The following is a 15193-nucleotide window of genomic DNA, read 5'->3' on the forward strand; positions in this document are numbered from 1 at the left end:
TTATGCAAAGAATTGCCTGCAGAGATAAATAATTAATGTTGCACTAAAGACCTTAGCTGTCTTGCCATCCAAACAGTGAGGGTTTTTTTTGTTTTTTTATAGGATTACTTTTGGATCTATGATAAAGAATATAAAACATTAATATATGCAGGATATTCACCCCCCCCAATCACCTCTGTCTTCCCCACCAGGATCGACCAATAGGGATGGCAGGATGGAAAGCATTGGCAGGCTGCTGATCATTTGTCTGTGTTGCCATGCCATTGGTGAGTAGCTGTGTGTCCTTGTTACTGTTTACTAGCTGCATTTCCTCTGGAAAAATCTATTTCACCAAGAGAGAGAACTAAGTTTTACACTTAAAATTATATGAATTGTCTTGACTTTTTTTCTTACTCTTCAGCTCCTGCAGCCCAGTTTCCATTTACTGTCAGTGCAACTCAGAGCGTCTACCAGGCAGAGGAGCAGCGTAACGTCACTCTGATATGGCTCTACCCAGCCACGGCCGACATGCCTCTTCACACACTGTACATTAAGCTTCTGTACGTCAAACCTGAACCGTGGAGGAAGATTTTCCGTGTGGAAAACGGCGTGGAGGACAAACTCTTTCCAGACGAGCAGTACAGGGGGCGAGTGTGGTGCGATGCAGAACTCGCCAGGAAGGGACGGATTGAATGCCAGTTCTCTGAACTCAGGCTCAACGACACGGGAACTTATTACTGTATTGTAGCTGTTGGAAGGGACGAGCACTTTAAAACATGTGACCTCAATGTTACTGGTAAGCTGACATTACTAGCTTCTTTGTTATTTTGTTAGAATTCACTTTGTGGACGTATATTATATACACATAATGGTATGTTTTCTCCATGCAGCTGCAAAACAACTGAAAACACCAGAAGGTCCAGAGCAGAGAGAACCTGGATGGTTTGGTCGCATCGGAGTTGGAGCAGCAGCTCTAGTAGCTTTAGTAGCTCTAACAGCTCTAACAGCTCTAATAGCTCTAATAGCTCTAATAGTGCTAATAGCTAAAAAAGCTTGTTGGGCCTGTTGCCCAAAAGAACAACCAGGTATTTGCTTTTCCTAATTTTTAACATTTTTGACATTTTATAAATATATTTTGTGTGCGTGTGCTTGCCATGCTCTTTGCTCACTTGTTATTGTCTCATGTGCAGGTCAAGACCGAAACGTTGCCATTGACCTTGTTCCTGTCCAGCAAAGTAATGAAGAAACTGAAATGGACATTGCAAAAATGAAGTTGGAGGGGCGAGGTCAGTCTGTGTCCATCGATCCATCCAACATGATATCTCAGGTGGGCTGAATTCACTAAGAAACAGTTAGGGCAGAGAGTTAGCTAGCTTAAAGTGGGTTAGCTAGCAGAAAACACTCATAACTCTGACAGGGGCGTGAGCTCCAAGTCGTTGAAGTGGGAATACGAGGAAAGGCAATAGAAGTAGAAGCTTTGAAAATATCAGGTAGTTGGAATCCCCGCAGAGACAGTCAGCGAAGTCAACTGTGAAAGAAGGACGACTGGAGGACTTCCGCTGTGCGATCCAATTTTCTCACCTGTGTAACATGATGATTGACAGCGGCAGTTGGCCATTCTGGTGTGGTTGTAAAGGAATTTGGTGAAACGCCAAAGAAGACGTATCCCAGTCTGTTACATAGGGATGTAGGAAGCACGGGGACGGGACGTGTATTAAAAGGTGCTTAAAATGTCCATGGGGCTTTTATTTTGAAAAGCCCTTGGCTTCTCTGCGGAGCTTTCATTGCCCCCGAGCTGCAGCTGAGTCAGTCTGCCAACTTTATCTGTTATCTATAGGTAGATCAGGCGCTTCACCTTCACCAATCAAATCAGTTTAAAAATATTGGAATGAAGTTGAATGAAGAGAAAATCTCCATATGAACAAGCCCAGATCCTTTACAGGCACACGTGATGCACTGAAGCACTGCCACACGGTTATCTGTTAAAGTACCTAATCCCACTAACGTTACTTAAATACCACAAGGTAAAAACGTTACCTACCGTTAAAGTTTGTAGAACAGCAGAAGAAGACTTATCAGGTTACTGTTTATATCCCATCACTAACACAGGAGAGTTTGGAGCAAATTGTGGAATTTTAAGATTTTTTTAAGCTTCCTACGTTTCTGTTGACAAGATGCTGCTGCACGCTGCACATGCTGAGATGACACTGAGGCTTAAAAGCCCCGCCCCCTCAACCATGATCTGTGGTTTTCTTTTTGAATGTATATTTTATTATTTTACTTTCCTTCTTAATTATTGTACCTGTTTTATCATTTCTTCTCTAAAGCACTTTGTAACTCCATTTAGAAAAGCGCTTTAATAAAGTTTATCATTATTATCATTGTTTATTGTTATTATCATTAGTGTTGTAGTACTCGAGATCGGTCTTGGTCTCGAGACCGGTCTTAAGACCACATTGTGATGGTCTTGGTCTCGTCTCGGACTCGACTGCATTTTTACTCGGGTCTTGACTGTCTCGGACAAAGAGGACTCGGAATTTTATTTCAAGACCAGTCGAGACCACAAGTGCAGTATCATCATTACCTGCCGGTGCATTGTCTGATTTATTTATTTTTTTACTGTGATTGGATATAAAACTTTCCCCTTCAAATTGCAACCGATAACTTGGCTTATTTTAAGTTTGAAAGTTTATTAACCATTAAACGCTGCCACACTCACTCACCCCCCTCTGAGCTGCGCCAAGAAAGAGAACGCAGGATACAGGAGGAGAGAGCACCATGTGTGGCTGAGGAGGAGAGAATGAGAATAATACAATTTGCCTACAGAAATCACAGTAGTTTTGCAAAGCAGGTTCTAAGAACAAGCACAGATTCTATACAGGCACATGGCGAGTTGAATTCAATGCGCTGCATTAAAGCATTGCGACACAGTTATAAATGTTATAAATTAAATTATAATTTCACTAATGTTAGGCTTAAATTCCACAAGGTAATAACGTTACCGTTAAAGTCTGTAGTGCAGCAGAAGACGTGTTATCAGGTTACTGTGTAAACCGTTACTAACACAGGAGAGGACATTGTGGAGTTTTAAGTTTCACTTTCGTCTGCACAGCGGGGCTCTGGCAGATTGAGTAGGGGAGAGCGGGGCAAGTTGTCACATTGGCCAAAGTCAAAACACTATAACATAAAAACAACTTGTAGCCTATACATGACAGTAAGTTTATGTTTCTTCTCATTTCAGGAATCAAAATAATTATGCATTGTGACATAAAAGCAAGGGTCAGCTATAACCTGATAATAATTTTGAATGTTTTAGTGAAGCTATGTGCTCAGGGTGTTTTAACACTTCTGTTTCATTCTGCCCACTGTCTTGAGCCTTTCCAAAGGTCAGTGAAATCTAATTGCAATGTTTCAAAGGATTGCCTTCTGTCACTGAGTACATACTGTACATCCATTTGTATTTTACTTAAATTCCTAAATAATGCTTTCTTTCTTTTTGAATTTTAGCAGAGAAATGGTGTAAATGTTGAGCCATCACTCTGATTACATGGTCTTGAAAATGGACTCGCATTGGTCTGGTCTCGGTCTCGACTCGGTCTCGCCCCCCTTCGGTCTTGGTCTTGACTCGGTCTCGGTTTAGGTGGTCTCGACTACAACACTAATTATCATTATTATTATTATTATTAGCTACACTGGCAGTTATGACTATGAATATAGGTACTCCATCTGTATAGCTATAGCATAGGAGCATAGCATATTTGTCCTTCAAGTCTCTCTCTCTCTCTCTCTCTCAGGTCAATTCAAATAAGCTTTACTGGCATGACTGTTAGGATACAATGTTGCCAAAGCAGTATACATTGTCAAGTACATAAAGATATATGATTAAAATGCAAAAACAAACTACAAAAATACAAAACAAAAATAAAAAACGAAATATTACAATATACAGTCAACTTGAGAATTATTCATGAAAATAAGCAAAAATGGCTGTAAAAAACCTTACAACACATTCAAACATATGGGGGCGTATAGTATAGAGTGAGTTTTTTCTGCAAAAAATAGGTTTCAAAGTATTTGGCACCCTTATGATTAATATCAGGTGAAGCTTCTCCTGGAGAGGAGAGCAGCGCTGAGCCTCTTCCTGTAAAGTCTGACAGGCTTGGAGAACTCAGCTGGATCTGGGGTCTGAGCTTGTGGATCGCTCTCTTCAGCTCAGACCAAAGGTTTTCAGTAGGGATCAGGTCTGGAGACTGAGATGGACATTGCAAAACACTGATTTTGTGTTCCTGCAACCATTTCTGTGTTGATTTTGATGTGTGTTTGGGGTCGTTGTCTTGTTGAAAGGTCTTTCTACGGCCAAGTCTCAACCTCCTGGCAGAGGCAACCAGGTTTTGGTCTAAAACATGCTGGTACTTAGTGGAATTCATTATGCCATCGATCTTAACAGCTAGCAGCAAAACAGCTCCAAAGCTTCAATGATCCTTCAATGAGCTTCAAAAAGTTAAAGAATAAGGCTGGTGTTTTTTAATGCATTGCTTACCGTCAACAAATCCTATGAAAATAACAAAATCAACAATGCGTTTGCTCTACTACTGTTACTTTCTCACTTCCCACGTACCGTTTTTAGCCGTCAACCTGGAAGTCATTGACTCCAAATGTAAGCTAAAAACCTTGAAATACAGCTCACAAAGACATAGTTTACATTTTAAAAATTGCTAACTGTTACCATGAAAAGTCAGGCTGTTGTAGTTATTACCCAATCAAATTCAAATGGGAACAAATTCTTCATTACGCCGGGGACTATTTTCGGTGCTACGGAACTACTTTCCTGAGATCACAAACGTGTTTGCAGTCGGCTTATTAAGTTGTTTGAGGAAAAAGTCGGACGGCCCGGTGCATGGTGATGATGAAATATGTTGCAGAGCAGAAGCATGGCTCTGTGACAGGTTTTTAATCGTTTTTTGGCTATGGCTGCTGGGACATGGCTGCATTGGGCACCGGCTACATGGACGAGACTTGTTAGCAAAACAAAATCATTGCTGATTTTGTTATTTTCATAGGATTTGTTGACGGTAAGCAATGCATTAAAAAACACCCAGTGATGCTTGGCAAAGTTCAGGTGCTGTGATTCATGTCCTGCTCTCAGTAAAGACTGCAGAAACTCACCTCACACCACAGGAGAGATGGGCTGCAGCCTAACTGAACAAAAGTAAGACAAGAACCAAGCTGTGTGCATATCAACATGTCGCTCAGAGGAAATAGCATTTCACTTGTTAATTAAAAAATAGTTGACAAAATAAATTCAAAATCCAAAACATTATTGCAAGACAGACCTTAGTTTGGTTTCAGTATCAAGCTGTCTCTCTGCCCAACTACTGAGAAAACTGAGCAGTTTGCTTCAGGAGGAAAGGCACAGATTCAACTGTGGAGTCGATCCACCATCTAGTGGAGAAAAGTTTTATTACATGGGAACAGTGTTGTTCTGGGAACAGCACTGCCCACAACACCGGCACATGCCCCGTGCTCGTGCTGCTCTTGTCTGCTCTTAAAAAAGTACTCAAATCCTTTACTTAAGTAAAACCAGCAACACCATACTGGAAAAATACTTCATTAAAAGTAAAGGTTCTGTGTTCAAATGTTTACTTCAGTAAAAGTATAGAAGTATTAGCAGTATTAGCTGTAAAATGAACTGAAGTATGAAAAGTAAAAGTCCTCATTCTTTCAGAGTGTTAAATTATTGAAGCATTAACCTGTAGAAGTATTTTAATGTTGTTGGTCTAACTGCTCCATATCATATACTGCTGGGGAGTTTAAACTCTAACAATGCATCAAATCAAGAATCTACTCAGTATAATGGACGGATGTATGAACAGGTCCATGTGGATTTGAACCTGTCACAGGGTGAGGAGGGAGGTAAATGACATCACTCCTAAACACTATAAATCCATTTTGAAGAAACTTTACCTGAAATTCATCATTCAGTATTTCAGAACCAGAGAATTTCTCCTCAGAAACAGAACGACTGTGTGAGCCGCGGTCTGGAGAAGAGTTAAAGCTTAATTAGAAACCTGGAATGAGCTTTACTTTGATAGTTTGTCAGAATGACATTCACAGCATATACAATTGAAGTAATTTATTTTACTAAAAGCATATAAAATGAAATATGATAAAAAAAATATATATATAATAGTACACATTTAAAAATATAGTTTACAAAATGGAAAAGTGCATAATAAGGAAGTGCAATATTTGCATGAGTATAAAAGTGATTAAACAACAAATGAAAAAGAACCACAAGATTAAAAGTGGGAAATCAAAAACAATATTAAAAGCATGTCAATAAAGTGCTTTTGATTGGCACACAGTTCCTTATCCACAGACTGACTCAGTGCAAGGCAACACATCTCAACTGTTCAGTTAGCATGTTGACCAGGTGGCTCCCTGCTCATATCTACATACTGCACAGAACATATTACATAGGTAACATGTTAGCATGTTGCCACATTGTACATGAACACAGGATGACACACTGACTGACAGACAGATATATCAGCTCAGTGCTTAAGGCTTTAGATGAAGGATCTGAAGGCAGGGCCGGCTCTACACTACAGGGGGCCGAGGCAGAACTTTGTTTGGGACCCCTGTACCCCCCACACTGTAATAAAGGTTCCAAGTATACAAATGGTGATAAAAGAGTTTCAGTATTTGCAGTCATAATTCAAATAATCATATTTCAGTAATTTCAAACAGTATTGTAAAGACATGACATACTGAGGGAGAAATGAATAACATCACACTGAACAAAACAGCTTAAGGTAACCTAATGGAACATAAATACGACATTAACATGTAAGATGAAACCTCAACACTGTTGGCGCACTACACAGCTGAATACTCAGCGTATAGGGAAAGCCTCTGGCTAAGATTTTGTCCACTATCACAAACCAAAAACCAATGATAGCAAAATACAACAAAGTGCTAAAATAAGAAAGGCAAATACATCACTGTATTCACAAAGCTTCCTAGTACTAAGAGTCCTAGTGGTGAAATTCTTTCAGCCATTTTCTCCTCTGCTTAAGAAACTCCTCAGCCTCCTAAAAGTCCTCCTCTCTCCTCTGAACAGTTTTTCACCTTAGGAGCTCTCTTAAGGGCTGAGATGCTTCTTGAATAGCTTTTATCTTTACTAGGATTTAATCTTACTTTTAAGGGGAATTTCTTAGATTTTCACTGCTAGGACCAACTCTTAGTACTAGGAAGCTTTGTGTACTAGAAGCTTCTCCTCTCTCTCTCTCCACCAATCACAAGCAGTGTGACATTATACTGGATCATTTCTGCAATGTCCCTTCGCACATGCAGCAGCTTGGGCTGACGAGACGAGCTCTTTGTTCTTTGTCTGGTCCGTCAGGAGCCAAATGTTGACGTTTTTCCTCTTGGCCTTGACCTGTACCTGGGACAAGAACAAGTGAGGACACACACACACGAAATCTATTCATAAAATGTTTAAAACCAGGAAAAGCAAATACCTTGTTGTTTGCTTGGGCAACAGCGTTGATGAGTGAATGCCACAGCCACAAATACAGCTACTAGAACTACTAGAGCTGCTAGAGCTGCTGTCACACCTCCAATGAGACCAAACCATCCTCGTTCTCTCTGCTCTGGATCCTCCTGCTCTGAATAAAACACAAGTAAGTATCCTGATCACACAGGATATATTTTAGCAGCAGAGGACAGCCTTTTCTGGTTTTCAATGTGAGTGAAGCTTTTTGTGTGCTGCTTTTGTGTTGCTTGGAGTCTTGCAGTTTTCTACTTTTGGCGCCTTTCTTGGAAGAGCTCATTGAGCGCCCCAAGTTGAAAAGAACGCTTCAACTTCAGCCAATGAAGCACCTACATTACCGTCGTTTTGTCTCTATTGTAGTCTTGGATCAATGGAGAGGTGGGATTTCTGCAGTGACTCTTGAAAATAGGCTTGGGTGATATTTCGGTAATAAGGTATATCCTGATATTTTGGCTAGTATGTGAATTTTATTATGAAAGTGGCAAATTAAAGCTGCTGTGTTCAGCTGATATAATGTAATGCACGGCTCGCCACACTAGAGGTCAGAGGTCAGTCAAGTGTAGCGTAGCAGCAGCTGCTGATCAGTGAAAGGCCAAGTAGCACCAAAGAAAATATCCAGTGAATGAGATCAACCTGTAAAAAAGGAAAATATGTCTGTCTGAATTTGGGAATACTTTGGATTTATCCAAAATGACAAAAGTGAGAGAGACAACTTGGATGAAGCTGTGTGAACCGAATGAGGAAGTTTGAGTTCTGAGATTAATGTCAGAATTTTAATCATAGAAGTTCAAAGTGTCCTTCACTGATTGAAGAAAATAAAAAACATGTGGGTCAATTCAGGTATTCTGGACACCAGCTATTGTCTGACAGTTGTGCTTTGGACATATTTATTTTCAACCTTTATTTTTTTTCTTTTTGCTGTGTAAGGCGGGACTTCCCATCTAAACAAACCAAATTGCTCAGGTGAAACTGAGCGTGCTCATCTTTCATCTTTTCATCTTTCATCAGTTAGGAACTACTTTTCATTCACAAATGTATATCGGTAGGTTACCAGCCCTACTGGTAACCCCATCCTGCAGTAGTACTACAGTGGTAACCATGGCAACAGTCCTATCCTGCAGTAGTTTTCCCTTTAACTAAAGATGTTCCTTAAATGAATCTAGTGAGGAAAGTTCTACCGAGTCAACTTACCAGTGACGGTGAGCGAACATGCACTGAAGTTCCCTCCATAACCAGTGGACACTTCACACAGGTAGGTTCCTGAGTCGTTAGTGCTGAGTCTGGACAGATGAAGTGGGATGTGTCCTTCTCTGAGTCTGTGTTCATCACATCGCACTCGTCCTGCAAACTGCTCATGTTGAGATTCTGGGTCTTCAGCACCGTTTTCTAAATAATATAAAGGCTTTTCTTCAGTTCGAGACACCTTTGCACAATAGATGCTGAGTGAGGAGAGAGACATGTCGGGTTTGGGTGGGAAGATCCATTCCATCGTCACGTTCCCATTCTCCTCTGCCTGATAGGAGATCTGCTTCACATTCACAATGAATGTTCCTGAGGAAGAGAGAGAGGAAAGTGAGGAACAGAGAGACTGAGAGTGTTTACATGCTCACCAATACTCTGATATCAACCTGATTAAGGAAACACTCTGTCTATATAGGTTTTGTTGGAGAGTTTTAGTGTCCATGATGGTCTAAATGCTGTTTCAGAGGCTTTTCCACCTGACAAGAAGAAAACTCTGGAGGAAACATCACAATATCAGCTGATTTACTGACAGTAATTAAAAGGGCAATGAAGTGAGAAAATCTGTTAGTGAGGCTGAAAATATCTTTATATTTCTGGATAATGAATTGAAGGTGGAAGCTGACCGCAGACACAGGATGTGAGGAAGAGCAGCAGCAGGATCCAGATCATCTTCTCCCTGTGAGAGCAGAGGACAGAGGGGGAGGAGTCATGAACATGTGATGAAACCTAAGTCATCTCAGGCAGTAGAGCCTCTCAGATCCCTTCACACCTCCAGCCGTCCTGTGGACCGACAGCAGACACTGAGCCATGTGAGATATGAAGTCTGGGTCTGATTCACCTGCTGGAGCTGAGAGTGGAAGAATTACCGGCTCCCTGTACTTTATCCTGATTATTACACTGATACTTACCAAACATGTTTCATTTGACACCAAATATAAAATATAAAAATATAAATAATGATAATGCTAATACACCAATTTTCATGATCATTTTCATGGTTTTCCTTGAATGATTCCTGCTGGAATTGACTTAAATCATGCAGGAATTTTAAAATCCTGCAGGTCATGGTCCTTCAGGACTCCAGCAGGATTTACCTGCGCAGGGCTTAAAGAGTTCCTGCAGGACCGGTCACAGTCCTGTAGGAATCCTGCAGCTGCTTCCTACAGGATCTGGTCACTCCTACAGGATTCCTGCAGGACAAAACCTCCACAAATAAATTCCTGCAGGATTTTTTTGTAGAAACAATGCGGTCAGATTGCCGTGCAGCTTTTACCACAATCACAAGTTTGGTTCTCTGAATAAATTCAAAATAATATTGTTATTGTAAAAATCTTCCAAGTTTCTAACCTCAGTTGTTTCTCTGCAGCAGGCCTCACGGCCTTTTACCACAACATGGAGCCTGTTAATGTGACTAGAAACTCAAAACAACGGGAGTTGAAGTGCAGACTGCAGACTGGAAGGTCTAGAGGGTCTAGAGGTCTTAGGCACTATCTTTGAAACTATAGGCTATTTTGGCAAAACTCTACACACTAACCACAAAACCTTACACCAAACCAGCAAAACATTATACATCTCTTGCAAAAGCAAACAATTCTTGCAAAACTCTTCAAACTCTTTTAAAATTGTGTTTTTGCGTCAATACAGTTCACACAAACCATCATTTGAATAAGCACACGAAGCACCAACTACACACTGATAGTATAAATGAAAAACTCTTGTGGCTTTTGCTTTTTCTGTGTGCAGGGCATAGCAGTTTGCAATAAAGTTTTGTCATACATGTAGTAAACACACATACACACAGGTATCCAAATGTGTAAAGTATGGATGTGTATTCCGAAAATAACAAACTATCAATACAAATAAGGGGATTTTTTTTTCTCAAAATGTTCTACAGTAACACTCCTCAAATAACTAAAGCGCAGTAGAAGAAAACAAAAACATTTGTGCTAGAAACAGAACAGAAAAAAATATCTATCTGGCCATAAGTTTACAGTGTTGCTAGAAGTGTGTAAATTGCAAACTGAGTGTAAAGCAGTGAGTTGTTTACAGTTTTGCAAAAAGTGTGTTATAAAATGACAAACTGAGTGTAAAGCAGAGAACGTGCATTCAGTTTGGCACACTTGGTAAATGCATTGGCTACAAGTGTTAATGGTTTCAGAGATAGAGCTTCAATAATCACTGTTAGTGTTTAAGCATTCAGAAAAAACTGTAATTAAACAAACAATAACAATTATCAGGAATAAATGGCCATTATATACATCAAGAAACAAACCATACATTTACTAAACAGAAGTCATCAGCCTTGAATAAATAAATCAAACTTACTGCATTTCACACAATCCAAACTAATAAGGAGGAACAAGTCTGTTTATCTACCAAAAGGCAAAAGTCCATATAAAATTTTAACCTACATGAATGAGATGGCCAAGGAATGGATCAAGAAAGATTACCTTTAGGTGAATAATGTTTGTATTTCCAATAGATCCAATACATCCAGAAAAAACAGGATTTCTCCTGCAGTCCATACAGGTGGAGAAAGGAGCAGAGATACAGATCTGCAGCTGTGGGCAAAGCAGCCTTTCTGTACACAAAAAAACCTGGTTATCAGGTTATCAAATGGGTTACTATGGTGTCATTCAGCCCAATTCCCGTTTTCAGTTATAGGAGCAATAGAGTGACGCCCCCTGACTTCCCGACCGTTAACGGACATGCAGTTACATGCAGACACAAACTGGAGGCTGCCAGAGTCTGAAACTGACAGCATTTTAATAACAGACTCAGCTGAAACAGGAAGGTTAATATCACACTCTACTGTGGTTAAAGCAGAATCACTTTGAAATATAATCTTATTTCTATTTAAGTTTCAAAACACATAAGTCATGAAAACAGAAAGGATTGTGATAACTTTATTAATAAAATACAGGTTTCATGTGTTCAGGTCAAGTGTTCGAGCAAGTGTTGTTCAGTTCACTACAAACCCTGAACTCATATTTCTTGCACTGTATATTCTTATTTATTGACAGAACGTTTTGCTTTGTGATTTGCTCACTTCTTATTTAAATGCGAAGAAGACAGAAAGCAGATGGAAAACAAACTGATCTGCTCTTCTGACCAGAAGAGGTCTGGCCCACACTACATATAGTCTACATCATATAGACAAGCTGTTGTGGTTGAATCACAGCAGTTAAAATCACTCCGCAGCGACAGATCACAGGTGTTTTATTTCTCATTCATTTTAACGGAGCGGTCAGTCTGAGTTCATCTCATGACGTCACACCGCCCTCTGCTGGAGAAAACACGAAATGGATTTTCAGGCTCACTGGACCACATGCAGCACACAATATTACATTTTAATATCTGATTTTACATATTTGAAGAACATTTACAGTCACAAGCTTTGAAATGAAACAAGAAACAGTCAACTTGGTTCTTGACAGTCATTGAGAAATCACCTCATGAATAATGCAGTGTGTGTGGAGTCTCTTTCTCACTCATTCACACTGTCAACACACCCACACTACATATAGTCTACATCATATAAACAGTAGCCCACTATAGGGTATATAATGCATTTATGTATTTAATAATTTCATCAGATTTTTTTCTTTTTCTGTTTTTTTCTTCACTTGTAATGATTTCCCTGTATTGTTATTAACAGATATTATTGTTATTATCATTTTCTTTCTATATCTATTATTTTCTTCTCTATGCTTTGGCAACACAAACGTGTTTACATGTCATGCCAATAAAGCAAGTTGAAACTGAGAGAGGTTGTGTGTGTAAAGACACACGGACACACACACACACACACACACACACACACACACACACACACACACACACTGTTTAACTGTTTTTTTATAACGTTTTCTCCCCCCAAAACATCACGCTCCGCCCAACAATAAGTTTTCCGCTCCGCTCTCAGTCTGTCTGTCTGTCTGTATGATCTCTGCTCCTTCTCTTTCTGTACGGACTGCAGGAGAAATCTTGTCTCTCTGGATGTTTGTCACTGGAAATACAGACAGTGTTCACCTGAAGGTAAGAGACTCTTTCCTGGTCTCACTTCCCAGCTGATCCACTACTGTGGTCTTCTCATTCACCAGTTCGCTATGGGTTTTGGTGAAAAAAATGAAGGAATCAGGTTTTTATTGTCGGAGTCCTGGATCTATCAGCGTCACTTCACTTATCTGCTGTTGTCCTTTGATGAGTTACAGACTTCTATCTACTAACGAAGCGCAAGTCACTGAATTATGTTACAAATGGAAAGAACAGTTGTTGCAACACGTTTTCCGAACAAAAACTTTCCTATCTGTGTCTTTGTCTCATAATCCGCCTGTGGCTGTGACGTCAGCAAACTGGGAGTAGATATCAGTTATATTCACACTAATGTGAATGTCTATTGAATGGTTTATATTATTTTGTTCTTTCTAAAAAAAAAATTGGGGGGGGGGGGGGGGGGGGGGTTATCACACTATATTATAATTATGTATGATTGTCATTAAGGGAGACACTCCACAAGCCCCTCGGGTTTTCTTTTCACATGCTCTTAATGTTGTTGGTATACATTATGGATATTTTGTTTGAACTACTCTTCTTTTGCGCTAAATAAATAATAAAAAAGCCTACAACCCATCATAAAAGCGAGAGCTTTTTTTTTTTTTTTTGGGGGGGGGGGTATATTCATAATAACCTACAAATGATGTGGGTGTTCCAGCGAGTAAAACACAAAAGAAGCCACGTTTCCTGCTTCTTCCGACAGACTTGAACGCAGCAGAAGACTCGGTTATCAAAGCAGGACGATGAAGAGGGTGAGCTCACCCTCTTCATCGTCCTACCTCGTCTGTCGGAAGAAGCAGGAAACGTGGCTTTGTTGCTTCAGTTTGAAAGCTTCTTTTGTGTTTTACTCGCTGGAACACCCACATCATTTAATTTGAATTTGAATTTGAATTTAAAAACCATTAACAGCTCTCGCTTTTATGTTTTGTAGGCTATTAGTGTGAATATAACTGATAGACTAATGGGTTTTTTTCATACCTTAATACTAGACCGCCAATATCGATGGATTTGCAGCTACACACACACACACACACACACACACACACACACACAATTTGTGATGCTGGATGGGAGTTATCACAGTCTACCAAACATTCCCAGATCCTGCTTATAACTGCCAGTACGAGGTTGATGTGACGGTTGATGGTATTTACAGAACGTCCCATGAACGCAGCATCAACGGATGCCATAAACTCACGCTAGTTAAAGTAACATAGGCTATCTAATACCGCAATGTAGGCCTACGCAAATTCCAGGCAGTGGATAGCTGGATTGGGTTATTGTGTTTTAATCGCTTTTTAGACTGTTGGGGATTACCGCTTTGGCCCAGAATGAGGAGCGCTGCGAGCTGGAGGTGTGAAGCTCTACAGTGAAGAAGTGGTGACATTTTCAACACAATCATCAAAAACTAACAAATGATGTGGAAAATTAGTAAAGCGAGACACCATCAACTGACACGCACATTTCAAGATGAAGTAGGCCTACATGCTATAAAGTATATATAGCCTACAATATAACATAATGTAGCATCATATTTAACTGCAGAATAGTTCAAAACATCATTAGTTAAATCATTTAAGAGTGGTAATGATCAAAAATAAATGCAAGCAAGCTAAAAAAGAATGTAAATAGCCTCAGAGTTAAAGTGAATATTGCTCCTGCAGTAGTAGGCCGACATTAAAGAGCTTTTTATGGCTCCAGGCTTCAGCTGATCTCCATGTAACTGAGTGATGGCTGAAGGGATGAATGAGTTTATGGTTCTATTTGTAGTAGTAGTAATAGGAGACGTGGTAATAGTAGAAATAGTACTTGTATTAGCCTTTTTTGTTCACCGTGAGTCCACTATCTAATAATTGACACAGGTGTGTCTAACAGGCAGATATTGTTTTTCAACAGCACGCTCACACATGTTTTTGCTTTAGTTTGGTTTTGAACTAAAGTTGCTTTTTGTTGACCGTTTTTGGAATCCACGTTAGCCCTTTTTAGACGCATGCATCGAGCCTTATTTGGATAACTTATACAGTACAGTCGCATGCACTTCCACATTCATTCATACCTTGCTACCTACCTCCGGATCATCAATCAAGCAATTTCAGCAAGTAAGTGAGAACCCATAAACATGAACTACACCGTGGATTAAGCGTGTTGAAAGCAAGTCCGTCTTTAAACGTCTCAAAGCTTGAAAGTCCTAACAGTACTACCCTCCCTCATTACCACTGAGGGGCCCTTGAGCAAGGCCGTGAACCCCAACCGCTCCAGTGGAGCTGCTCAGTGGCAGCAGATCAGACTGTGGTTGTACTGGTCAGCTTCCAGGTGTGAATGTGTGTGTGAATGTGATCAGGGCGTTCCTGGAAAAGAGAG

The 15193-nt window shown here is 40.0% G+C and overlaps 1 protein-coding gene and 1 long non-coding RNA gene across 3 annotated transcripts in view; one reads left to right on the forward strand and one right to left on the reverse strand.

Annotated features, from left to right (window-relative positions):
• The window catches only part of LOC139643811 (uncharacterized), a 4955-nt gene extending 2729 nt beyond the window's left edge, over positions 1 to 2226 (forward strand). For both annotated transcript variants that reach the window (XM_071519081.1, XM_071519082.1), the window contains exons 3-6: positions 192 to 266; positions 401 to 775; positions 870 to 1064; positions 1170 to 2226. In XM_071519081.1, the coding sequence (XP_071375182.1) occupies positions 215 to 266; positions 401 to 775; positions 870 to 1064; positions 1170 to 1315 (768 nt within the window). In that variant the 5' untranslated portion in view covers positions 192 to 214 and the 3' untranslated portion in view covers positions 1316 to 2226. The remainder of the gene's footprint in view (positions 1 to 191; positions 267 to 400; positions 776 to 869; positions 1065 to 1169) is intronic.
• Positions 2227 to 6148: 3922 nt separating this feature from the next.
• On the reverse strand, positions 6149 to 9070 carry LOC139643808 (uncharacterized). Its single transcript, XR_011695106.1, has 3 exons — positions 8726 to 9070; positions 7503 to 7649; positions 6149 to 7426 (listed from the first exon to the last, which is right to left on the reverse strand). It is a non-coding gene; the product is annotated as an uncharacterized lncRNA (long non-coding RNA).
• Positions 9071 to 15193: the final 6123 nt, after the last annotated feature.

Source organism: Centroberyx affinis, unplaced genomic scaffold (genome assembly GCF_046629955.1).
Source record: "Centroberyx affinis isolate AG114_WGS23_722 - 3 ecotype Tasmania unplaced genomic scaffold, CSIRO-AGI_Caff_v1 ptg000655l_1, whole genome shotgun sequence".
Lineage (NCBI taxonomy): Eukaryota > Metazoa > Chordata > Actinopteri > Beryciformes > Berycidae > Centroberyx > Centroberyx affinis.